The sequence below is a fragment of the Perca fluviatilis genome, chromosome 19 (genome assembly GCF_010015445.1).
Source record: "Perca fluviatilis chromosome 19, GENO_Pfluv_1.0, whole genome shotgun sequence".
Taxonomy (NCBI): domain Eukaryota; kingdom Metazoa; phylum Chordata; class Actinopteri; order Perciformes; family Percidae; genus Perca; species Perca fluviatilis.
Window position 1 is genome coordinate 10165702 of NC_053130.1, and position 25854 is coordinate 10191555.

The 25854-nt window shown below is 41.0% G+C and overlaps 2 protein-coding genes across 5 annotated transcripts; one reads left to right on the forward strand and one right to left on the reverse strand.

The window, feature by feature from the left end:
- Nucleotides 1-2750: 2750 nt before the first annotated feature.
- nphp1 (nephronophthisis 1) lies at nt 2751-17501 on the reverse strand. Of its 4 annotated transcripts, XM_039783107.1 has the most exons (22): nt 17414-17500; nt 15505-15700; nt 14766-14827; nt 14445-14505; nt 13646-13779; nt 13123-13315; nt 12443-12544; nt 11342-11457; nt 11128-11173; nt 10855-10939; nt 10242-10336; nt 9949-10077; nt 7805-7879; nt 7469-7579; nt 6070-6152; nt 5684-5760; nt 5416-5515; nt 4666-4778; nt 4509-4582; nt 4191-4235; nt 3166-3440; nt 2751-2798 (listed from the first exon to the last, which is right to left on the reverse strand). In XM_039783107.1, exons 2-22 carry the CDS (start codon nt 15568-15570, stop codon nt 2783-2785), a joined length of 2058 nt encoding a protein of 685 aa, XP_039639041.1. In that variant the 5' UTR covers nt 15571-15700; nt 17414-17500; the 3' UTR covers nt 2751-2782. The 4 variants fall into 4 exon arrangements, 3 of the variants coding, with proteins under 3 accessions (XP_039639041.1, XP_039639042.1, XP_039639043.1); XM_039783108.1 differs by lacking the exon at nt 2751-2798 and having other exon boundaries at nt 3303-3440; nt 5403-5515; XR_005637084.1 differs by lacking the exon at nt 2751-2798 and having other exon boundaries at nt 3339-3440; nt 4191-4394; nt 17414-17501.
- Nucleotides 17395-21746, forward strand: zgc:65997 (uncharacterized protein LOC794398 homolog). Its single transcript, XM_039783110.1, has 4 exons — nt 17395-17745; nt 18652-18829; nt 18953-19047; nt 21158-21746. The coding sequence occupies exons 1-4, from the start codon at nt 17419-17421 to the stop codon at nt 21347-21349; spliced, it is 792 nt and encodes a 263-aa protein (XP_039639044.1). The 5' UTR covers nt 17395-17418; the 3' UTR covers nt 21350-21746.
- Nucleotides 21747-25854: the final 4108 nt, after the last annotated feature.

Sequence of the window (25854 nt, forward strand, 5' to 3'; positions counted from 1 at the left end):
TGGCTTCTTGGATATTCCACTAGCCATTCGGCTCCAGTCTATAATTTTTCACTGGAAACTCCCACCTTCCTGCTCGACCTTTTCTGTCTGTGGCCACTCAGTCATTCCTCTACACACAATAATCGTCAATTTTCAGATTTGCAGATGGATCACCTTTCAAGTTGTACTGTCCTTACCTTAGGCCAGGTTCTATGATGTAAAGTGGCATTAAGTAATTCATAATTTTTCCACATCTATGTAAGAATTGCACCAGAGACAGGTCCTCCACTCAGTTCATGTCACGCAAACCATTTTTGCAGGTTTTGTTAACAATAAAGAAGAATAACTTGTTAAGCAAAGGACTACTGCTGACTAAATGATTAGCTGATCATGGATGTGATTGTTTTTATTGCACACTGTATGTTGTTTTTTAAAGTGTATGTTCAGTGCCCACAGGTGTAGAATAATGTTCTTACTATTTGCATATAAATATAAAAAGGTTTCCATAAGAGACCAAGTGTGTTTTGGTGTATGCTTATTGATCACAGGATCCTGGGCCTTGTACGCAAATGAGGCCGACTGCAGTCGGGAAGAGAAACCGTTTTTATGGCGTAAGGATCACAGCCTCTTGCCAGAGAGGGGTTGGTTCACAAAGTTTGTGTCCAGGATGGGAGTGATCAGCCACAATCTTTACTGTCTGCTTCAGGGTCGTGGAGAAGTAGAGGTCCTGGAGCGAGGACAGATTGCAGCCAATCAACGCACTGGAAGGTGGAAATACTTGATATGAAGTTTTTTATTCACTAGAAAACACTGCACTAAAGAAAGGCTAAATGTTTGTGATGTGTTGAACTATTCCTTCAAGTGTCAGAATATGTTGTGGGGAGGTTTGTTAGGGCCATCTTTATATCATGAAGGCCACAGTGGAAATAATCTTTTTAACTACTGTTTTTTTTGTTTGTTTATTATTCTTAAGTCACAAAAGTCATGACGCAAGATTTATGAAATATTAAGTAGCGTGCATACCTTTTAAAGATGTGAGCTGTTTTCCATGCAATTTCCATGAATGTAATGCTAAAAGTTTAACATGGTAATGATTCAGCCTACTAGTAAATGTAAGTTAAGAAAAAGGATAATCTGAGCCTGTCTGGGCACGGACTGATCCAACCCCTCACTGCTCTTGTTCTTTTATACCAGGCTATAAAAAGACGACAGCATAGTGATAATTAACTGTGAACACTGCTTTTATACCCTGTAACTCTACACTACACACACGCACACACACACGCACACACACACACACTCACATTACACAACTAATGTTGAAATAATGGGTGGAGATGAATGGAGCAACTCAGTGACCAGTCAAATGACAGTTGAGAAAACAGCTTGGTGCAAAAAAACAAAACAAGTATGCAACAAATGACTGATTATAATGTTTATTAAAAAATAAAACAGAATTTGGCAATATATATAAATAGCAGTATCAACATAATGTCACTATTGGTTCTTTTATTACAGAAATCTGCACAGTGTCCCTCCCTTATAACTGTAACCTGTTTTAATGTTTACTGTGGTGGGAATTCTAAAGGAGTGAAGAAATAAATGTTCGTTGAGACCAAAGTTGTCCTTGTCTATTTATTTAGCCACAATTAATAAATCAGAATTCCAATAGTTAAGTTTCAGCTGAAAAGACAAAGCCCTGTACCACACAAGGTGTTTCAGAGACCAACAAATAAGTGCCTCAACCATCATCCCATTGTATACAGTTGGCTTCACCTTTAATCTAGACAGGTTAAAGCTATTTCCTAAATATGATACATATGAGATGTTTAACAACACTTGTCTAGAAAACTGCCAACAGTTTTGCGCGTTTATCTTTTGGCTTAAAGTCAGAGCACTATGGTCAATCCACAGCTTCTGGTTTCATAAACAAGTGTTCATCTGAAGATATAATATACTAAGCCACAGGGTTCAGTCTGAGGGCAAGGTTTTTGCAACCATACACATAATCGAAAAAATATAATTACACAACAGTACTACACATTTACTTTAAGAGGAGCAGAGTGAACTCCATGATTTGATTAAAGAGGGATCTTTGGTGATACTGTTAGCATTGTACACATTGTCCATATTTGCTTTTATTTCTATTCTATTCAGTTTTTAACAGGCTCATAATCCATAATCAGCATATCATGTAATCACAAGGTACACACAAATGTTGTTTGTGTATGTACTATGTGTTATGCATGTGTTAGCATTGTGCTAGCATTTCTGAAAACCGGACCACTTTATTCTTGTCCAAAAACTATTAAAAACGGTGACATGTTCCTTCATCACAATGAACATGGGCACTGTAGTTTATTTTGAGTCAACCCACATACACGGTCCTGCTGCCATAAACTAGAGCACCAACTGTGTATTAAAGGTCCCATGACATGGTGCTCTTTGGATGCTTTTATGTAGACCTTAGTGGTCCCCTAATACTGTATCTGAAGTCTCTTTCCTGAAATTCAGCCTTGGTGCAGAATTACAGCCACTAGAGCCAGTCCCACAATCAGCTTTCCTTAGTATGCGCCATTTCTTTGTCTGAGGAGGAGAGAGGGGGGGCAAGGTGGAGAGTGGGGGTGTGGCCTTGACCAACTGCCACTTTGCTCGTTTGAAAGCCATGATGTCTCTCTCTCATGGGTGGGCCAAATTCTCTGGGCGGACAAAGCAGAGAAAGGGGAGGTAACCTTGAAGATTCCAGATCGGCCCATCTGAGCTTTCATTTTCTCAAAGGCAGAGCAGGATAGCCAGGGCTCGGTTACACCATAGACAGGCTGGGGGAACACATATTAATGTTAAAAAAATCTCAAAGTGAAATTTTCATGCCATGGGACCTTTAATCCACAGTTGAAAATAGTCCCTAACAAATATACTGTATTATTAAGGTAACTCCTGTTTGGGAAGTAATGAGAAATGCATTCCGATTTTGTTTTTTTTCAATGGATTTATTGACAGTAACATAAATATAGAATATCACCAGCCTTTTCCTTTCCTAAGATTTCACATATCAAAAATGTTCCAAAATGTTTTTATGGCACATATAAAGCTTTAAGGCAAACTGATGTCTAGAATACACTTCAATAAATTTTTTCTATTTGTATCTTCCCTCTGTGTGATCAAGTGATTTAATGTGACTGTTACCGTGACACACGGACGAGGTCAAAGGTCAACTCTGTGATATCAAAGGCAAGATGCTGATGCATGGGGTCGACAAAGACCTCTGGGCCTCCTGATTGGCCGGTGGTGTGCTGGGTGTGTTTGAGGGCATCCAGCGTGGCGTAGATGACTCTGGCACGCTGCTCCTCTAAGGGTGGGTCCGCCCAGCGATGACAGGGCAGAGAGGGCGAGTGAAGGAGGAAATAGACAGACGACATGTAGACTTTGACAAAATCCTGTTTTAAATAGGACAAGTCTCTCTGCAAACATAAGAAGGAAGAAATGGTTTATTTGCACACCTGGTCAGCAGTCTGCCATGACAAAATGCACTGGAAGCACAAACACATTTTAACTCCTTGGTAGAGAAAAGCCACCAGGTTACTTATACCGTCAGCACCCACTACAGGTCGGTACTGGTATTACATGCACGCACCCAAGCACGCACGCAAACACAAACTGTGTAGGTAGGTGTGCTGTTTTGAAAAGATTCCAGGCTGTATTTAAAGGATTCTGAAAGAATTCTGGTTTATTACATTTATAGTCACTTATTATCTCTTGGACTTTATTTTCATTGATTTCTAATACTTCTAGTAATAACTTTGTCTAGTAATAAGTGAATTGCTTGAAATCTTGGAGCACAGTGACATTGCAAAAAAAAAAAATTAAAATCTGGCTTGGTATAAACCGCAACACGTCCACATGACACCCACATGAGTTACATTTTTGAGTTTGATACTGTTAATTATCTACTCTCTGGAGTCTGTCCATAGATATTGCCATCGGTTTTGTTTTGTTGTACACTCCAGGGCTGAGGGCACGGCCTGGACGCCTGCACTGGAATGCATTTCATCCAACCAGGTAACCATCACTACCGTGTGCACGTGACACACACACACACACACACACACACACACACACACACACACACACACACACACACACACACACACACACACACACACACACACACACACACACACACACACACACACACACACACACACACTGACCCTCTGTGCTCTGCTCATGTTGGTTTCAGCGTCCAGCCAGGCACTCTGAAAGAAAACACCAGTTACATTTATTCTAAATTGTGCACAATTATTGATTGTTATTAATACGTTTTATTGTTTTGTATCTGAAAGCAGTGATGTATTCTGGATGTTCTTGCAATTTAACAGATGAGGTGAGTCACATTGCGTAAGGAGCTCTTCACTCTGAAATAATTAAATTACTGTCATTTTCTGGAGGAAACACGTTTTGGTATCAGTAACGGTGAATACGTTTCTGGCATGAAAATGTTCACAAAGAATTATAAATGATTGACTGACCCTGAGAGCATCCATCAGGTCTGGTTGGTCCAACAGCATAGGAAAGGTAGAAAGTATAGGACTGCATATCAGATCTGAAACGGAGAGACATTTGAGTTCTTTCTAAGAACCATGAATATCTGCAATTTGGATAAGAAGCATTAAATGTGTCTATTACCTGCGTTCTGCATGGTAGGCCTGTCCATCAGTAGTGTGTCGGCTAGCAGCTGCCTGTGTAGAGCCAGCAGGTGGATACAGCTCTGACAGTGCAGCAAAGTGTCTGGAAGGAGACTGAAGAGGAAAACATACTAACACATATGCGATAAAGTAAATATGCACACACATGCATATGGGCTGAGGTGAGACACAAATGTCTCCAAATTAATCTAGTAATGATTTATAGTTCTAATAGGGCTGGGTATCGTCAATCATTTTCCGAATCGATTTGATTCCGATTCACAAGGTCCCAAATAGATTTTATTCCCTATTTGATTTTATTTTCGATCAATTAGGTTAGGAACGTTTCAGTTACAATACCAATTTAGCTTGGATATGAAAGAGATTCTACAATTGTACAAGGTTTCCTCTAACCTTCTGCATTTTTAAAAGGATCAATGTTTACATTAAGACCTGACCCCAAAGCAGTTACATAATGCACTTTTTATTTAACATGAACACAGTCAGAGTATTGAGTGACATTTCATTCTGATATCTTGAGGTGACAGAGGGACCCCTTTGCCAATGGCCATGCCAGTTTTCCCCTGTAGGAAAATGTAGCAAAGATCGATTCTTGGATTTAATGAATCGATTTTGGATCATTCAAATGAAAATCCATTTTTTTAAACCCAGCCCTAGTTACTGAATTACATCCCATAATACACTTCATGTTAAATCTCTGTGGTAAATTTATCTTACTGATCCACCCAACCTGAGCTGCGTTCTGGTCCGGCTGTTTGATGATTTCAACTTTATAATGATTCTGGGCTGCCGCCTGGCCTGAAGTATCTGCTGGAAAACACCAGCTGGAGCTGACAGGAGAAGAGAGAAAACATACTGGTACAATCAAAGTTTGTATACTGAGCAAGTTTCAAATCTGATTATCTCATTTCAACAAATACTAATGCTGTTGTATGCTTTTATTTAGGCACTTTGTCACACATGTGACACAAGTGTTGAGCTCTGCTGCGTCTTCTTACATCCTCTGGTGACTGATGCCTCCACCACGACATCCTTCTCATAAGGAGTGCCACCATTGACTGGCAGCTCATAGGTCCTAAACACAGGTTAGATTAGATTACTCATACAGTAGGTTTTATTTTCACAGACATCCATTCATTCTTTCAAACACGACACGCAAAAATGCATGACGTTGAAAATAAAAAAGTGTGTTTCCTATTTGTATTGTGTTGATTTAACTATGTATGATGGTCTATTTACAGTATTGTATATAGACTGTTTGCATGTATGAATACATATTGTGAGTATGTATGCGGCTGGCAGCATAAGTGAGCATATTTTTGTGGATATAATACTGCGTGCACTGTATGCACTGATATATATGTATGTGTTTTTGTGTGTGTACCTGTTGGGGAGTGGATTTCCAGTGTCATCGGTCAGTTTGAGGAAAGACCAGCCACAGCTAAGGTCCCCTCTCTCACCTGTAGACTAAAACACACCCAGAAGATCAGACACAGTTGTTTCCCAAAACACTCTCTGCTTTGTTACCAATTGCCCACATGTAGAAAGGAGGAACTCTGCTTTTTTGTCTTTTGTGACAACAAAAAAGGGTCTCAACAGCATTTTTTTTTCATTTCCTTTGTGATTCTAAGGGCCCTATTTTAACGATCTGAAAGGCAAGTATCAAACGCGAAACGCAAGTAGCTTTGTGGGCGGATCTCGGGCGCTGTTGCTATTATACCGGCGGGATAAATGAGTCTTGCGCCCGACGCAAATCTAAAATGGGTTGGTCTGAAGTAGCTAGGTGTTGTTTGGGTGTAACGTGCAATAAACCAATCAGAGGATCTATTATGACGGCTTATTTGCCTGGCGCACGCCAGCGGGAGCTGTCCGGGATGCGGCAAAGTAATAAATGCCCGTCTTGGCCGGGTGGCGATGTTGCTGCGGCCTATCGGGCGTATCTCCTCAAGTCTGGAGAGGATTGCTGCAGCCATGGAGCGTGGGCCTCCAAACGCACCACCTGCTCCTGTTGTGCCCCTTCCTCCTTCCCCCACTCCATCTCCGTGCCACCCGCTCCACCAGGAGCGCATTGCGCATTGCAACTCCAGGACCAGATTCCGCCGGAGTGTCCAATCCCCCCAACATCACGTCTCCTTAAGTCCTCTAATATTTCCTCATTTATGTCATCAACATATCCTTGATTCATGGAAATGTTGTGTAAAACACAACCAGCCACAAAGAATGCTGCGACTTTTTGAGGATTGTTCTGTAAAGTGCCTCCTGATCTATCCAAACACCTGAAGCGCATTTTCAGTAATATTTTTCCTTGTAATTATGTATGGTTTGCAAAAATGGGAATTGCTGCGTCCGTGTAGATGAGAGAAGCAAGGTGTATGCGCGTTGTGCACACGCTACATTATGGCCAAGTATGCCAAAATAGCATCTGAATTAACGCGCCACTGACTTTAGACTAGCGCCACTGACTTTAGACCAGGTTTTTCCTGGTCTGTGGCGGAATTGTTTTCTGAAACTGCAAAATAGCACCGGGGAACGTTTGCGCCTGAACCCGCCTCTTCTTTTCGCTGAACCACCCCCAGGAGCGCAAATTCATTCCCTAATTTACCGAGGTGCGTCTGTGGAGGGAAAAGTCTGCTGTGCGTCTGGTGTAAAATAGGAATGATACATGCGTCGGTGTACAAAGGCAATTGCGCTGAGTGCAAGATAGGGCCCTAAGTGTCTTATCTTACTTAATCTAATCACTATCACATGTGTATCTGTATGTGTGTGTGTGTGTGTGTCCTTACATTGCGTATAAAGGTGACTCCCAGTTCAAAGAGGATACCGAGGTCAGGAGATGCAGAGTTGCAGCGCAGGAAACAGTCTCCATCTAGGAGGGCAGGTAGGATACCCGTCATCTGGAGCAAACAGACACACACAAACACTTATGCTGAATTTCAGTTAATTTAAGTCTTAAGAACAAGATTAACTTCAATGCTATGGTTTAGGTTTTTTTTTGCTTTGCCAAATCTGTCAAATTCTATCATTGCAACTCAGTAACAATCATCAGAGTTTAAGTAAAGTTCACATCACCTGACCAGACAACAGAGAAAAATTCCATGTCCATAATGCTGAAAACATACCCTTGGGGAGAAGCTCCAGGTCTTTGGAGTCTTGGAGTTGTACGTTGCCCTCACTGTATGGATGTTACTCAACACCTGAAACACAAGTACAGCTCATTTAAAAAAGTCTGGAGTAGAACAAGAGAGTGAAAGGTAGGAAGGTCTAGTCTGAATAACAATGTGTTATAATTTCATAATTTCCTTGAGGTCAGTCAGGACCACTTTGTCAAAATAGATTCAATCATCTGCAATTTGTATTTGGGGGTATGGCTCTGTTCTGGGGCACACGTCCCTGCCCTCCCATGTGCATGTATGGAAAGCCTTAAGCGGGGAGAGCAGCAGGGCAGGATCCCCATAGGGTACAGAACAGAGCAGCATCAATGACAGAGACACAACACTGATTATGTCAGACAACATGAATTTAGGCTGGGGTGGAGGTGGTTTGCATGCACTAGCAGAGATGTAGCAAGGTAGGCTGGGAAAAGCAGTTTAAATAGAGCGCGCCATTTGGAAATCCAATCAAAAGAGAGAATCAGCTGAGCCATCAGCTGGTGTGCTGTCAGCTATGAGCTGAGATAATAGCCGAGCTTGACTCCGTGACCTGCCAGAACTTGCGCTATGCTTCATTTGTGTAATGAATGAAAAAGAGTTGTCTGAGATATGGAATGTGACAGTTGAATAAGCTAGCATACCAAAAAATAACTTATACATGATTTCTCCTAACACATCATGGAGATGAATCACCTGCTGTAACACAGCAACAGAGTGAAGTTTGCATACAACTTTACATGGATTTTGTAATTTAATTTAGCTAATAATTAAAAACCTGTGTATATAAAAAGCTGTGTATATTAGCGCTGTAGCGAATACCAGTTTTTGATCTTCGAAGCTTCGGTGCTTTTCAACAGCGAAAAGCTTCGGTGTGGCGGGGGAAACCAACATTTCCAAACCAGGCAGCTTTTTTTCACGGTAAAAGAAACAAGCAAGATGAAGCAACTGCTTTCGTATACTGATCCCCAGTGGGGAAATTACAATTTACACTCTGTTTGTTAGAAATCACTACAGACAGGCCTGATATACACACAGACATGCTCAGGACCTATTCATGCACAAATGGAGAGATGCCAGAGTGATTGGGTACGGTGCCTTGCTCAAGAGCACCTGGCAGTGCCCAGGAGGTGAACTGGCATCTCTCCAGCTACTATTCCACACTGTACTTTGGTCCGTACTGGGACTTGAACCAGTGACCCTCCTGTTCCCAACCCAAGTCCCTACGGACTGAGCTACTGCCACCCTCTGTTATTGCAGGACACAGTCCCGTTACTACAGTAGGCTACGTTTTTACTGTTCGTCATTAACTGCCGTAGCCTATTCACAAGTCACGTTATTTTCCATGAAAATTAAGTGCATTTTTATCATGTGTAAATGGCGGATAAAAGCAGCTCGTTCTACTTACAGAACTCAGGTGATTTCTCAATGTGCTGTTGTGGTAGGCCAGTTTCAAATTGCATATTTGACACTCTGCCTTTGTCTTGTCCTCACTTACTTAAAAGTTCTCCCACACAGATGAAGTCTTCGGCATTTTGTCTTCTTTTCGCTGAATCGTGACGGTAATGAGGTTCAACTCATGGGCGTTTTAACTGGGGCATGTGATGTGACGTCCCAGTAAAATCTCAAAGTCTCCTATATTTCGCAGTAGATTAATTTAGATTGATAATAACGGGTAAAAAGGATAATACATTTTGTTTCTACTATTTTATTTTCCACAATGTCAAAGCAACGCAGCTTAACCCAAAATACAAGCTCAGGCATGCACTTCTGTCCATGCAAACTGCGCTGTTCTGCGCTCTAGCCTGAGAATAATCCCGTTGCAGGAACACTTTAGTAGTCCAAGAAGAAGCAAATATATTTATTAAGTATAACGAGGTTGGGTTGTCCATCCTATTAAAATGGCTAGGCTATATAAGAAAATTGTAAAAGAGAGTATTATATTTCGAACATATTCAAGTGCGAATGAGAACCGTTTGGAGGGGGATGCCAGGTTGTGCAAAAAAAAAAAATAATAATATTTGAATGTCAAATTTTCAAATCGAATACCAACCCAGCGAACGAATATTCGAATATTCGGGTCCAGCCCTAGTGTATATACAGCAGAAATACCATACCTGAGTTCCATCAAAGGCACAGAGGCGGATGTGTCTGCTGAGGACCTGAACTCCAACCCCAGGAGTAGGAATCATCCTGCAGCTCCACAAACTGAAACAAACACAAGTCCTGACCTGCCGAGCCCGAACCTACGAGACACAACGGGAGACTGATAAGTTAACAGAAATATGTTTTTGTTAAGGAAGCATGTTCGTTACTGGACGCTTAACAGTGTGAGGAATCTGAACATTGTCTTTAATAACACTCACTCACACACTCACACACTCACACATATATATAGGGACTGTCTCACCCTGCCTGTATCTGGATCCAGGAAGAGGTCACTAAAGGAGAGCTGTGATTGGCTGAGCTCAGGCTGAATATAGTGACTTCCTCTGTATGTTATACCTAGAAAAAAGACACACAAACAGTTACTGCTTTGCTTTTTTAATCATACGTAATTTTTGGGTTAAAGAAGTGCTGGTACTAATAGTGACTGGCACCACTAGCAGTTGTTGCAAATGGTCTCTCTGCCTCTGCTTCTACCTGCATGATTGTTGCTCTTTGATTGGTTTTAAGGACGCCACTTAGATTCTGGGACATTGTGATCTGTATTGTACAATTTTTTGACATTTTATAGACAAAATGATTCATCAAATTATTCAAGAAGATAATTGGCAGATTAACTGATGAAAAGAATTGTTCACTGAAGCCCAAAACAGTTAATGTATCTGTATTGTGTTCCGAGACAAGTGTGCTAGAGTATAGCTGTCATCAGCACCTGCATCCCTGTCATTTTAAATGAACTTTTAGTGCTTCTAAAACTGCTCGACCCTTGACTTATTGGTATACCTTATTAAGTGTTAATGTGTGTGTTTCTGTTTGACAGTGTGTGTGTGTGTTTTTGTTAGAGTGTGTATAATGACCTTCCTCCAGCAGTTTGTTGAGAGATGATGGTCTGAATCCTGAAGGTATAGCTCCCATGGCAGAGAGCACATCTGTTGCATCAATCTGTCACACACACACACACACACACACACACACACACACACACACACACACACACACACACACACACAGTTAAAACAATAAATATACTGTATATACCATTCACATATTGTGGATTTAATATTTGTTGATAGGAAGATTAACAGTAGCATCAGTTCCAGTAGCAGTAGTTGTAGTGTGTAGATATTTACCTCAGTCAAAGCATTTCTGACAGTACTCCAGTTGGAATGTGAACTGCTGTTGAAGAATAGAGGAATTTAAATTGAACTGATTGATAATTAATGAGTGTTAGTTGTGCAGAGAAGTCTCTCTTTCAACTTTAGTAGCAAGAACCACTAACGAGGTTACCTCTGACCACAACACTCAATCTACAAAATCTACAAAACGTAGGTTAAAATGTAGAACCTTTGTTTCTCTTCATCATCAGTCAGTTCTTTGCCAATCTGCTCTTCCTCCTCCTCTGACTCCTCCTCATTGTCATCGTCCTCATCTTCATCATCATCATCAACACCAGAGCCAATCTGAAAAGTGAGTGGTTTTAACTGCCAAAGATCCTGAGTTTCGCCAGTTTACAGTAACACAATATAGCTACTTGCATTTAAATTAACAACACAAGAGGGTTTAAAGGTGCACTATGAGTTCCTGCATGGTCACTTCTGTTGACGTTCCAAGTAAATGTCAAACAAAACAGAGCAAGCTCGCCCCTCCCCCAATGTTTCCGTTAATGTCATGACTAAAGGCCGTTTTACAGTTCTGCGGAGGCTCCACGCAGAGCTCTCGCCGTAGCCTACGCAAGTGGCCGGATGTTTATACTTGTGTGCTGGTGTGTGCGTCAAGCCGGCGTGTGTGTGGGGAGCGTGTTGTAGAGCGAGGGAGAAGTGAGAGAGTGACGGCGATTAGCTTTGGAGCGAGTACCGACTCTAGACTCATAGTGAGAGAAACAAAGTGTCTCCCCTGTGTTTTCTGACCACGGTGGGAAATCTGGAGCAGGAAAAGTGAACCCTCTCCTTGATTTCATGTTGTTAATGGGGAAGGAGAAGCAGGAAATGAGCCGGGGAAATGCAACGCTACCAAGCCACGGCCGAGCGACGTGCGTCACCGTGATGTGTAGTTAAATTTTTCGAGAGGTGTGCGTCAGGCTACGGCGTAGACGCAGAGGGGTCTGCGGGGCTCTGCCGTCGATTTTTCGCACAACTATAAAATGGCCTTAACTGACTAACTGTCACTAACCCCCACCACCTCCCCCAACCATCTTGTCGGTGATTGGCTGGAGTGGTTTGTTGTATTTAGGTCCACAGCCTGTGCCTTTTTATTGTTTGTTTGATGTTTACGACCCTTGTGTTGCCTCCAGAGACTGGGCTTTTTCACAGTATATTCAGGGGGCAGGCAGCTAGTGGATCAAGGAGAGATGCCTACGATTTGAGACAAAAATGAAATCGCGCTGAAACCATGCAGGAACTCATAGTGCACCTTCAATGTGATGCAGAGGTTTAGCAGCTTGTGTACCTTCAGGTAGGTTTTTGGAACCACTCCCCTGTTGCCTTTAACATCCTGAGCCAGCCACCATCCATCTACTGTCTTCCTGATAATCCTCAATACCTCCCCCCTCTGAAAACAGCAGGGAGACAAAGAAGTCACGTAACTTCACGTTATATATGCATTACTAACAAACTCTCTGCTTAAAACAAAAAAAGTGTGTAGTTGACAAGCTTGTGATAATGTTTCCCTGTCAGCCTTTCTGTCACACTTTCATCGTACCTGCAGGGCTATGCACATATGATTTGTGAGGCAAGAGCACCCTCTTTTGTAAATAAATTTAATAAAAAAAGCTATGTTTGAGCTGCAAGGAAAAAAGGAAAAACTAAAGCAGGCTTCTGATTTTCATGTCGACAACAAACGAAAACAATATTTTTAATTTCCTGATTATCTGTTATTACTGGAGATGCTTTGAATGGCTTATTAGACATGATGATAAAAATACATTGTGGTTGAAGCAGGGAACCACGAAAAAGACCTCAGCTCCTAAAAATCAGTACTCAAGCACATGCAGCAGTTAAAAAAAGGGGTCACTTTAAGAGATTGGGTCTGGGTTTGAGCAGAGGGTTTAAAACTCAAGATACATGACCTGAAAGAGGCATTTGTCTGTCTGTGCTTTATCTCGGTTTCTGAAACAGGAAGTACTTTACCTGAACAGACAGATCTCCCTCCTGTTGTCCTTTGAAATCACTGAGGGCTGTATAGATGTGAGGGTCTGACTGAGAGGGCGGTTTCACAGCTTGTTTCTCATCTTCATCAGCACCATCAGCTTCATCATCGGTACTGTCTTCGTCGACTTCATCTTCGTCGTCATCGTCCTTTTCCTCTTCCTTTGAAACATTTCTGTGGATTACAACATGGTAAAGTGAAGAGATACTCTAAAATTTTGGATGAGATGGCAAACTAATTTTAAGTCTTTATTTTTCTGCTAAAACCTATAAATAACACTGAGATTGAAAGTTAAAATGCGCTGGATGTGATCGATGCTTTGAAATGTATGTTTCCGTGCAACTTCTTTACAAAGAATAAATTGTGGGGAAATTGAGTCATTGCAGCGAGGAATGAGATTTATATAATTGGATAACAAAGAGAGAGTATGTCTATTTTAAAGCAATCATAAATGACCTATCACATCTCTTTATTTTTTTTGCAATGAACACACAGGCCACTAACCCCGCAGCAGTACTGGGTCCTGGTGGTGAAAGCTCCAGAGAGAGTGTGTTTACACGCTCCAAGATTTGCAGCAGTCGTCGCTCCTCTTCCTGCTTCCTCTGATCATAGTTCCCCACTGGAGCCAGCTCATCTGCCTAGAAAATCAAGCAACAAATTACAACGTTAATTTAGCTAGCTTAACTACGTTAAGAGAGCAGAACAATACACAATACAGTTGGTTTTTATGAGCAATTGTTAAGCAATACCAAAATGGCCTGTCAGTGATACCTGACTTTCTTTGAAAAAAGTATTTAATCTATTATTTAATCAATAATGTACAGTACTGTGCTCATGTTGTCATATCCCTGTCATTGAACAGATCACCTACTGTGCCAACACTAAAACAAAATCATCAGTCTGTTTTTCAATAAGTAATGGTTGTCCCATGATAATTGGAAATGCTGCCTCCATGATTTTTCCATTCAGAAAACAGGACATGATTTGGAAACATACATTTAACCAATTTTCAGGATAAACCACAGATATAGGTCAAGCAATAGTATTGGTCACATCACTGCAATGTACCTCTTACCCACACAGGCATTATGGTAAATGTTGCCCATATAACCCCTTTTAATCTTGCAATGGGCAATGATTCTATGTTATTTAGTATCTTTCAGTTAAACCACATTGTGATGGTTTGGTTGCTTGCAATTTTGGAGGTCATCTAGGATTTGAACTGAATAATTTTATTACACACTTATTACAAAGAATATATTTAAAACTATTCACAAGTGTACAGACAGTACAGCACACTAACCTTAGTCAGTTTATTCAGTGTCCTTAGTGTCTTCTCTGCCAAAATCTGCAGTTCTTGACATCTGTTTGGAATTGGACATTAAGATAAAAAAAAAAATCTTTTTTAAATCAAGCCTCAAAGTATTGTTTAAGAAAAAGTCAATAAAATCAACCAAATCATAAGAAGATAGGGAAAAAAGGAAAAGGACAAAAAGCAGAGTAAAACCATGTCCCTTCAAAAGTTTTCAGTGATGGTCTTGAAAAGGGTCCTAGTCTTAGCTGGAGTTACTGTGAGTAAAACTAGTTTAGGGAGCACTGGCTTGGCTTTGTTGGAGCCGTTTACCTCTGAAATGCCTCTTCAGTAGATCCGTCCTGACTCTGCACATCCTTCACCAGACTGTCAACCTGGATTAGAAGAACAAGAGTAAGTGACAGTAAATACAATGGTGTTGATACAAATGTGCAGTTGAGTACATTTGTGCAATTCACAGAGTATATATATATTATCATTACTTTAATGATAATATTCTGTTAACCACATAGCTCAGATCTGTTCCATATGCTGGATGTTTTTGCTGGCAACAAAACTACAGGCCAGCCTATGAATGCCCTTTGTTAAAATAAAAAATGTTCATGGTCACCAAAGATCCTATGTTCCTGTCCAAGCTTAATTTCATTTAATTTGGCTTTTGAATGTTTCCCTACTTCTTGACTGAGCACGTCATTAAACAAATCATAAGGCATTTCTCTTAATGTGTTATAGAAAATTCTGCATTCACCCAATTAACCAAAAAGCACTTACTATTAGGGAAATTCTCTTTGACTTTTATCTTAGTTTACACTGCTTAACGTTACTGAACGACCATACGTGCTTCATCTTCAGTCATGTATGTACATCTATGCTAGCACAAAGCACTTATGTAACAGTAAAGGGCTTTTATAATAAATTGGTCAAAACGTAGGTCAAATACGGAGCTAGCTACTAGCTAGCGAACAGTTATAGCTAGCTCAAGCCTTGGGATCACTTTATTTAAAAAGCTGCAACAAGATAACTGTGATGAAGTAAGTTTTCTGTAACAAACCTGTTTTGTGATTTCGTCCACTTCTTTCTGGACAAGCTGCAAACGTCCTTTTCGTTTTGGTGGCATTTAAACGCTGTTTATGGGGCATATTCCATGTGTTTGCAGACAGCCTAGCTAACTAGCTAGCTGACGCTACACTTCCACTGGTCGCCAGGCAACCGGGCTCCTCTTCAGGCTTGGGCTTTACAATTGACGCCTGGACAAGAGAACTTTACTGATCCATAGCTTGGAATCATCCATGCTCTAATTCGTCAAATCTTTGTTTATTGATATTAAAAATATGTATTGTGTATGTGTTTTTAAAAATATACATTTATGATTTAGTTCATTTTACATAAATCTTGAAACAATCTAATGCTTTCCTCTGGAAGTTGGTAAAACGTTACCGCCACCTACTGGACTGGAGGTTGGAGCTATTAGAAAGACAAATCTGCCTCTTTTGGATGGTGGTTAATTAAATGACAAATGCTATATTTCCAGTGGTACTTCCCCAAAATCATGTTCTAATGTCGCTGTTAATGTGTTAATGTTGCCATAATACAACAAACTTGTTTTTGGTGTGTTAGTCTACAGCAAAACCTGTGATCCGTCAGATTTCGACTCAAAGATGGGTTGGTGTAGTGATCTAAATATAGGGCACTAGTTGGTGTAGCCTACAAACAAAAAAATTTGAAATGTGGACTTGTCAGACCACAGCACACTTTCTACTTTGCGTCAGTCCATCTCAGATGAGCTCGGGCCCAGAGAAGGCGGCGGCGTTTCTGAGTATTGTTGACATATGGCTTTCGCTTTGCATTGTAGATTTTTAACTTGCACTTGTAGCTGTAGTAACAAACTGTGTTAACTGACAATGGTTTTCCTGAGCCCACGTGTACATAATGATGTTAGTTTTTAATGCAGTTCCGCCTGAGGGATCGAAGGTCACGGCCATTCAATGTTGGTTTTTGCCTTGCCGCTTACATGCTGAGATATCTCCAGATTCTCTGGATCTTTTGATGATATTATGGACTGTAGAGGATGAAATCCCTAAATTCTTTGCAATTGTACATTGAGAAACATTGTTCTTAAACTGCTGGACAATTTGCTCACGCAGTTGTTCACAAAGTGGTGAACCGGTCCTCGCCCCATCCTTGCTTGTTCCTTTAATACCCAACCATGACCAATTAACCTGTTCACCTGTGGAATGTTCCAAACAGGTGTTTTTTTTAGCATTCCTCAACTCTCCTTGTCTTTTGTTATCCCTGTTCCAGCTTTTTTGGAACGTGTTGCAGGCATCAATTTCAAAATGAATGAATATTTGCAACAACAACAAAAAACTATAAAGTTGATCAGTTTTAACATTAATTATATTGTCTTTATCGTTTATTCAATTGACCATAGGTTGGAAAAGATCTGCAAATCATTGTATTCTGTTTTTATTTACGTTTGACACGTCCCAACCTTATTGTAAATCAAGTCTATCCTTAGATTTTGTGCCCATGGGCCTCTGCATTCTTAATCCGTGCCTGTCAGCGCTGCAGAGAAAAAATCGTCTGCTTACTGACTGTTAATTACAGCTCTACAGATCCATATCTGACCAGTGCACAGTATTGCAATATTATGCAAAGTAGACACGTGCAGCAATAGGCCTAAGTACTGCTACTTTGTTATGAAACATGTTGCCTTCAGGTTCCTCTCGTTAGCCTCCAGTTTTTAATTTCTTTAAAAAAAAAAAATCTTTATTGATTTCAAAGCCCATTTTCAGCGCTGCAAAAGGTTTAGAGTATACAAGTTGCTTACAGGCCTTCTGAAAGTCTGTAAGCACAGTTTCTTACTATCTTTTCCGAAAACAGGACTTTACGATGATTCGGGTGGAATTGAAGGCAGCAAATAGGCTACATCCGCCGGCCTCCAGTATTATGTCACTTACCTGTCATGGCTTCCCCTGTGGCGCTTATTCAAGGGGCCAGCAGAGGACTAGGGCTTGAATTCTGCAAATATATCTTAAAAAACAAAACTCGCGCGGCCGTTATAGCGACATGCCGAAACCCGGATGGAGCGGCCGAGCTGCGGGATCTGGCCGGCCAACACCCGGGCAAACTGACGGTCCTAAGGCTGGACGTGAGCCGGGAGGAGGACATTCGCGGAGCTGCGGATCGGGTTAAGGAGAGCTTCGGCCGGCTGGATCTGATCGTCAACTCCTCGGCAATGCTTCACCCCTCAGGAAAAGGAGAGACCAGCCTTAGAGATGTCTCTGCTCAAGTAAAGTGTTATGAGACTCTGAGCTGCTCTCTCGCCATTAAAAGTTTAATAAAACTGAGGCATCATCTGATGTGATGCAAACTAAATGTGCTGTAAAGAGTCAGTTTAAACTCTCAGGTTTTGTAACGACTGAGGACCCTCTACTCTGATTCCCAAAGGGTTTTGGACACTCAACAGGCTATTGCAGGGGACACCTATGCTGCTGCCCCATTCCAAACTGCGTTTACAAATGCTGTCACTTTAAAGTGACCTTACTTCTTATCGGTACATTTAAACACTTGGTGAGGCATTATATGTTGGACGAATAGGTGGGATCTGTGTTTAAAGTCGGCATAATTGCAATGTAGACAGCCATATTGTTTCCCAGGTAATTTCAACTTTTCTTTTCGATTTGCCTGCAATCGCTTCACCCACAGAGGACTGCAGGAAGCAGTGTCAATTAATGCTGAAGAGATCCAGATTGTATTGAAATAAATGCTGCTAGGTGCATCATCCACGAGCCTGAGCAAGGCTCTTAATTTCACCACACTTTAAATGTTGTCTTCCAATAGGTGTGTAGCCTATGTGTTTTTAATCTACATAAAATGGCAATATTTTTGTACTGAGTTTGGTGCCATTTCTTCTTTCATTGAAGTAGAAAGGAGATCATTTCCTACACTGGTTCTTCCAGCCGCTCAATAGACTCGTACTATCCTTCATACTGTGCCTCAGCTGTGTATATCCAGAGCTCCAAGGAGCCACCAGTCAGTCATGCTTATATTTTTTTAATATTTTGTCTTTTAATGTAAAGCACTTTGAGTTTACGTATAATGACACACCCATTCATTCAGCTCGACCAAATTCCTACCACGTCTATTGATTGATTAAACCATTGGTCTGTATTGATTCACTTATTCTCCCCTTCAGGGCATCATTTCCACCTTGACAACCAACACAGTGGGTCCCCTGGTCATGGCTAAGTATTTTGCCCCCCTCCTTCAGAAGGGTGGCGGTAGTTTCGGTCAGCAGCCTGCAGAGAAAGTCAAGCAGCACAGCGGCATCATCGTCAACATCACCGCCAAAGTGGGATCCATTGGCGACAACGGTAGGTATTGTGTTTCTGGTGGTTACTCTGTGGTAATGTATGCATGCTAATGTAGTATGGTGTTTCATTTGTGTTCCTCTATGTTTTCCTCTCTCCACCCTCCACCCCACCCCCTCCTCTCAGGTCTTGGTGGTTGGTACAGCTACAGAATGTCTAAAGCAGCTCTCAACATGGCTACTAGGAATCTTTCTATAGAGCTGGGACGCAGTCGGCCCAAGGTAGGTTTGAGTGTACTCATAACTACAACGTTAACATTTTTATTTTGGAAATACCACAAACAAATGTGACTTGTTAGCCTCAGTTTGTCATCCAAAACCAGCATGTAAACCCATTGCTTTTGTCTTATAAAGGGTTAAAGGGGTGATAGAATGCAAAACCGATTTTACCCTGTCATAGTTGAATAACGACAGTTTGGTGGGTAAATAGGACATACATAGAAGCTCAAAATCCCACTGACACCCCTTTACTATGAAAATCTCATATTTTGAAACTGCCTCTGAAAACGGGCGAATCCCAACAAAGCTGAGTTGTTGCTGCGTAAAGCGTCTCAAAAACGGAACCTTAAGAGAACAGTCACGCCCCAATATTTACATAGGCTACACAACTTCTTCTGAATCTAGCTAGGTCACGCAGATCTCTGCTATTCCATTACAAAATTCACTTCTGAAACTTTTTTATGCGAGAAATCAACCATATAAAGCTCAAATATGGGCCGCTTTACGAAAATGGATGGCTAATTGCAAATTTTCTCCGACTGTGTGTCGGAGTTTAGTGCCGGTGTTGGTGCTGCCTGGGTTGCTACATCGCCGCCCTGACCGCAGTGTCAGCGAGCTTGTATACCCCGCAGTCTTTTACCGCGCCCGCAGGTTCCAGTTAATCTTATAATGGGTATGTGTGTTGAGTTATTTAAACAATCGGGGAAATAAACGCCTCTTGTCCGCGAGTCTCATTGATAGATCCGCGGTGAGATGGAGTCCATCAATGAGAGCTAGCTAGCCTCCTCCTAACTCTGACATTCACAAAAATACATTCAATTGAAATCCGAAATCGGACAAGTGTTAGCTAAGCTTTGTAAGACCTTGAGGAACCTGTAATATTCATGCCGTGACGAAATTCAAACTGTAAATATACTTTAGTTATGCGAAAGTGAGCAAGCTGCGGTATTTCCCCATTGTAATGAATGGGACATATAGCAAGCAGCTGTTCGTCCTACAAAAGGCCGCTTGCGTTCATAAAAATGCCTTAAAATCAAATCGGACACAACGGTTAGCTTTATAAGACATTGGGGAATGATGTTGTATAAGTGGCGTGACGAAATTCAAACTGTAAATATAATTTAGTTATGGCGACAATGTAGCTAGCTAGCTGCGGTATTTCCCCATTGTAATGAATGGGACATATAGCAAGCAGCTGTTCGTCCTACAAAGACGCCTTGCGTTCATAAAAATGCCTTAAAATCAAATCGGACACAACGGTTAGCTTTATAAGACATTGGGGAATGATGTTGTATAAGTGGCGTGACGAAATTCAAACTGTAAATATAATTTAGTTATGACGACAATGTAGCTAGCTAGCTGCGGTATTTCCCCATTGTAATGAATGGGACATATAGCAAGCAGCTGCTTGTCCTACAAAGACGCCTCGCGTTCATAAAAATGCCTTAAAATCAAATCGGACACAACGGTTAGCTTTATAAGACATTGGGACATTCAAAACCGTAAATGTATTATTTATAGATATAGTTATGCCGGCAGCTGGCCGCGGAGCCCCGTAGTGCAGTATCCACAAAGGGTGACTTTGCCCTGGGTATGGAGCCCAGCGCCGTCCTTCCGCTCGTAGACTGTGTGGAGCTCCTAAAGTCCGACACGTCTTACCAAATTTGCAATTAGCCATCAATTTTTGTAAAACGGCCCATATTTGAGCTTTATATAGTTGATTTGTCTCGCTTAAAAAAGTCTCAGAAGTGAATTTGGTAATGAAACATTGCAGTGTCTGGAATATGAGATTCTGTCGCTTCTCTAATGTATGTGTATTGGGGATTCCTCAACCAATCCCGCGGCGTCTCTAATGTCTGCGTATGGCAAGTCGCTCAACCAATCACCGCGCAGCTCATCTAAATATTCATGACCATACCATATTTGGAAGAAAAGCTCTTGTTACAAATAGGGCCAAAACACAGGGATGCATAAGGGCCCATAAAATATCAACCAGGCCATTTTCAGCCCAACCAATGTTACATACCCCATTAGGAGACCATAAGGAACAGTGTGAAATACCCTATATAATCATTCTATCACCCCTTTAATGAAGTTCTTTTTGTTTTTCCAGGTGGTCTGTGTGTCCTTACATCCAGGAACAGTCAACACAGACCTCTCCCGGCCATATCACAGGAATGTGCCAAAAGACAAGTTGTTCAGTGCAGAACACTCTGTGAACTATCTGATGAGCATTATTGACACACTGAATATCGAAAAGACTGGCAGGGCGTACAACTGGGATGGGACTGACCTTCCTTGGTAGAAACAATAAATGTACAAAGAGAACGGTGACTTTTCACTGAAAAGCAGTCACTCCGGTCTAAACAGTCCCAGACAAACCTCTTCCACTACCTCACAACCAGCCAAATTGCTTAAATCACCTCTAATACTCATGTTGTTAATACAGCCATTACATTAAGGCCTTATTTGGATTTTCCCTCTGCTCCCATTCTTTGTGGTAAGCTAAGCTAACCACCAGGACCAACCTCTTAACAGACCGACATGAGAGTGGTACTGGATCTTCTCATCCAACTCTTCTGAAAATGGATAAAAGCATGTTTCCCAAAATGTGAGGAACGATTTGTGTGAAATTTCACATATTCCTTTTTGTGTTTCATGTCTTATTGTTGAATAAAATCAGTTTATGTCATGCCACTAGACAGCTGAATTATGTGTCACAGTATCAAATTACCACTATGTGGTTTCACTGAAACCTACTAAACAATAACATAAAACCATTGCCCAAGATTAAAAGGGGTTATATAAAATATATTTTTGTTAAAGTGCTCATATTATGCTTTTTTGGCTTTTTCCCTTTTCTTTATTGTTTTATATATCTTTTTTGTGCAAGTTATAGGTTTACAAAGAAGTGAAAAAGCCCAAAGTCCACCCTAAAGGCACTTACCATCTCCAACAGAAAACACTATTCACAAACTGCTCCAAACAGCTCTATTGTAGTCCAGCCTTTACTTCACGTGACGAACGTGCGTCACTTTGTAACACACGTTATAATGATCGCCTAGCTGCTAGCGTGGCACGCCCTCATACTCTGCTTCTGACTGGCTTGTAGTCCTTACCTAGGTACTGCACACGTGCGACTCCCAACAAAGATGGAATATAAGTGAGATGTCTCACTCTGTAGCTAAAACGGAGAGCTCAACACACAGGGTGAAAAGAGGAGCAGCAGCAATGTGCAATACAACAAAAATATGATGTTTTTTGAAAATTAAACCATGTAAACCTATTCCGATATAACCTCTAAATACAATTATGAACCTGAAAATTAGCATAATATGAGCACTTTAACGCAGCACCTGTGTGTTTCAGAGGTAAATTGCAGTGATGTGACCAACATGTTTGATCAGTTACAGTGGATCTTAAATGTTTTCTAATTGCTTTTCACCTGGTTTTGATACATTTTTCCTTTGGTATAAAAGGGGGTATTGCATTTACATCTTGCAGGCTTTTTAAGTGTGTTACATTCTCTATCACAATGCTGAAGAAAATCTTTGCATTTCTACATTTCGATAATGGAGGATGGAAATAGACCCTGTTTTTCATAAAAGAATGGAAAATGACTTCCATTATTTATATATATATATATATATATATATATATTATATAAGTATAAGTATTCAGACCCTTTGCTGTGACACTCATATTTAACTCATATGCTGTCCATTTCTTCTGATCCTCCTTGAGATGGTTCTACTCCTTCATTGGAGTCCTGCTGTGTTTAATTAAACTGATTGGACTTGATTAGGAAAGGCACACACCTGTCTATATAAGACCTTACAGCTCACAGTGAATGTCAGAGCAAATGAGAATCATGAGGTTGAAGGAACTGCCCAAGGAGCTCAGAGAATTGTGGCAAGGCACAGATCTGGCCAAGGTTACAAAATAATTTCTGCAGCAGAAGTCTAGGTTCCTAAGAGCACAGTGGCCTCCATAATCCTTAAATGGAAGAAGTTTGGGACAACCAGAACTCTTCCTAGACCTGGCTGTCCAGCCAAACAAGCAAGCAATTGTGGGAGAAGAACCTTGGTGAGAGAGGTAAAGAAGAACCCAAAGATCACTGTGGCTGAGCTCCAGAGATGCAGTAGGGACATGGGAGAAAGTTCCACAAAGTCAACTATCACTGCAGCCCTCCACCAGTCGGCTTTATGGCAGAGTGCCAAAAAGCCAAAAACACATGAAGGACTTCCCCTCTATATGAGAAATAAGATTCTCTGGTCTGATGAGACCAGGATTGAACTTGTTGGTAATTCTAAGCGGTATGTGTGGAGAAAACCAGGCACTGCTCATCACCTGCCCAATACAATCCCAACAGTGAAACGTGGTGGCAGCATCATGCTATGGGGATGTTTCTCAGCTGCAGGGACAGGATGACTGGTTGCAATTGAAGGAAAGATGAATGCGGCCAAGTACAGAGATATCCTGGAAGAAAACCTCATCCAGAGTGCTCAGGACCTCAGACTGGGCTGTCCAACAAGACAAAGACCATAAGCACACAGCTAAAATAACAAAGGAGTGGCAATGGAACAACTCTATGACCATTCTTGACTGGCCAAGCCAGATCCCTGACCTTATATATATATATATATATATATATATATATATATATATATATATATATATATATATATATATATATATACAGTGCCTTGCGAAAGTATTCGGCCCCCTTGAACGTTTCGACCTTTTGCCACATTTCAGGCCTCAAAAATAAAGATATAAAACTGTCATTTTTTGTGAAGAATCAACAACAAGTGGGTCCCAATTATGAAGTGGAACAAAATTCATTGGCTATTTCAAACTTTTTTAACAAATAAAAAACTGAAAAGGTGGGCGTGCAAAATTATTCAGCCCCTTTACTTTCAGTGCAGCAAACTCTCTCCAGAAGTTCAGTGAGGATCTCTGAATGATCCAATGTTGACCTAAATGACTAATGATGATAAATAGAATCCAGCTGTGTGTAATCAAGTCTCCGTATAAATGCACCTGCTCTGTGATAGTCTCAGAGGTCCGTGTAAAGCGCAGGGAGCATCATGAAGAACAAGGAACACACCAGGCAGGTCCGAGATACTGTTGTGGAGAAGTTTAAAGCCGGATTTGGATACAAAAAGATTTCCCAAGCTTTAAACATCCCAAGGAGCACTGTGCAAGCGATAATATTGAAATGGAAGGAGTATCAGACCACTACAAATCTACGAAGACCCGGCCGTCCCTCTAAACTTTCAGCTCATACAAGGAGAAGACTGATCAGAGATGCAGCCAAGAGGCCCATGATCACTCTGGATGAACTGCAGAGATCTACAGCTGAGGTGGGAGACTCTGTCCATAGGACAACAATCAGTCGTATACTGCACAAATCTGGCCTTTATGGAAGAGTGGCAAGAAGAAAGCCATTTCTTAAAGATATCCATAAAAAGTGTCGTTTAAAGTTTGCCAAAAGCCACCTGGGAGACACACCAAACATGTGGAAGAAGGTGCTGTGGTCAAATGAAACCAAAATCGAACTTTTTGGCAACAATGCAAAACGTTATGTTTGGCGTAAAAGCAACACAGCTCATCACCCTGAACACACCATCCCCACTGTCAAACATTGTGGTGGCAGCATCATGGTTTGGGCCTGCTTTTCTTCAGCAGGGACAGGGAAGATGGTTAAAATTGATGGGAAGATGGATGGAGCCAAATACAGGACCATTCTGGAAGAAAACCTGATGGAGTCTGCAAAAGACCTGAGACTGGGACGGAGATTTGTCTTCCAACAAGACAATGATCCAAAACATAAAGCAAAATCTACAATGGAATGGTTCACAAATAAACATATCCAGGTGTTAGAATGGCCAAGTCAAAGTCCAGACCTGAATCCAATCGAGAATCTGTGGAAAGAACTGAAAACTGCTGTTCACAAACGCTCTCCATCCAACCTCACTGAGCTCCAGCTGTTTTGCAAGGAGGAATGGGCAAAAATGTCAGTCTCTCGATGTGCAAAACTGATAGAGACATACCCCAAGCGACTTACAGCTGTAATCGCAGCAAAAGGTGGCGCTACAAAGTATTAACTTAAGGGGCTGAATAATTTTGCACGCCAATATTTCAGTTTTTTATTTGTTTAAAAGGTTTGAAATATCCAATAAATTTCGTTCCACTTCATGATTGTGTCCCACTTGTTGTTGATTCTTCACAAAAAATTACAGTTTTATATCTTTATGTTTGAGGCCTGAAATGTGGCAAAAGGTCGAAAAGTTCAAGGGGGCCGAATACTTTCGCAAGGCACTGTATGTATATGTATATGTGTATATGTATATGTGTATATATATATATATGTATATGTGTATGTATATATGTGTATGTGTATGTGTGTATATGTATGTGTGTGTGTGTGTGTGTGTGTGTGTGTGTGTATGTGTGTATGTGTATGTGTGTATATGTATGTGTATGTGTGTATATGTATGTGTATGTGTGTATGTGTATGTGTGTATGTGTGTGTGTGTATGTATGTGTGTGTGTATGTGTGTGTGTGTGTGTGTGTGTGTGTGTGTGTGTGTATGTGTGTATGTGTGTATGTGTACCAGTATTTTCTGGAGCATACATATGGTGCAGGCCTTATTTACAGGAGAAAAGAAGAGCTTTACGGCAGAGTGGGCTATGATTGATTGGCTGGGTAATGCCTGAACTCAATCTTGTTAAGAGATTTTTATACAATGTTGACCTAATTCTTACCCATCAGTGTAACAAGGTTAACTTTGTTAGACTATTATT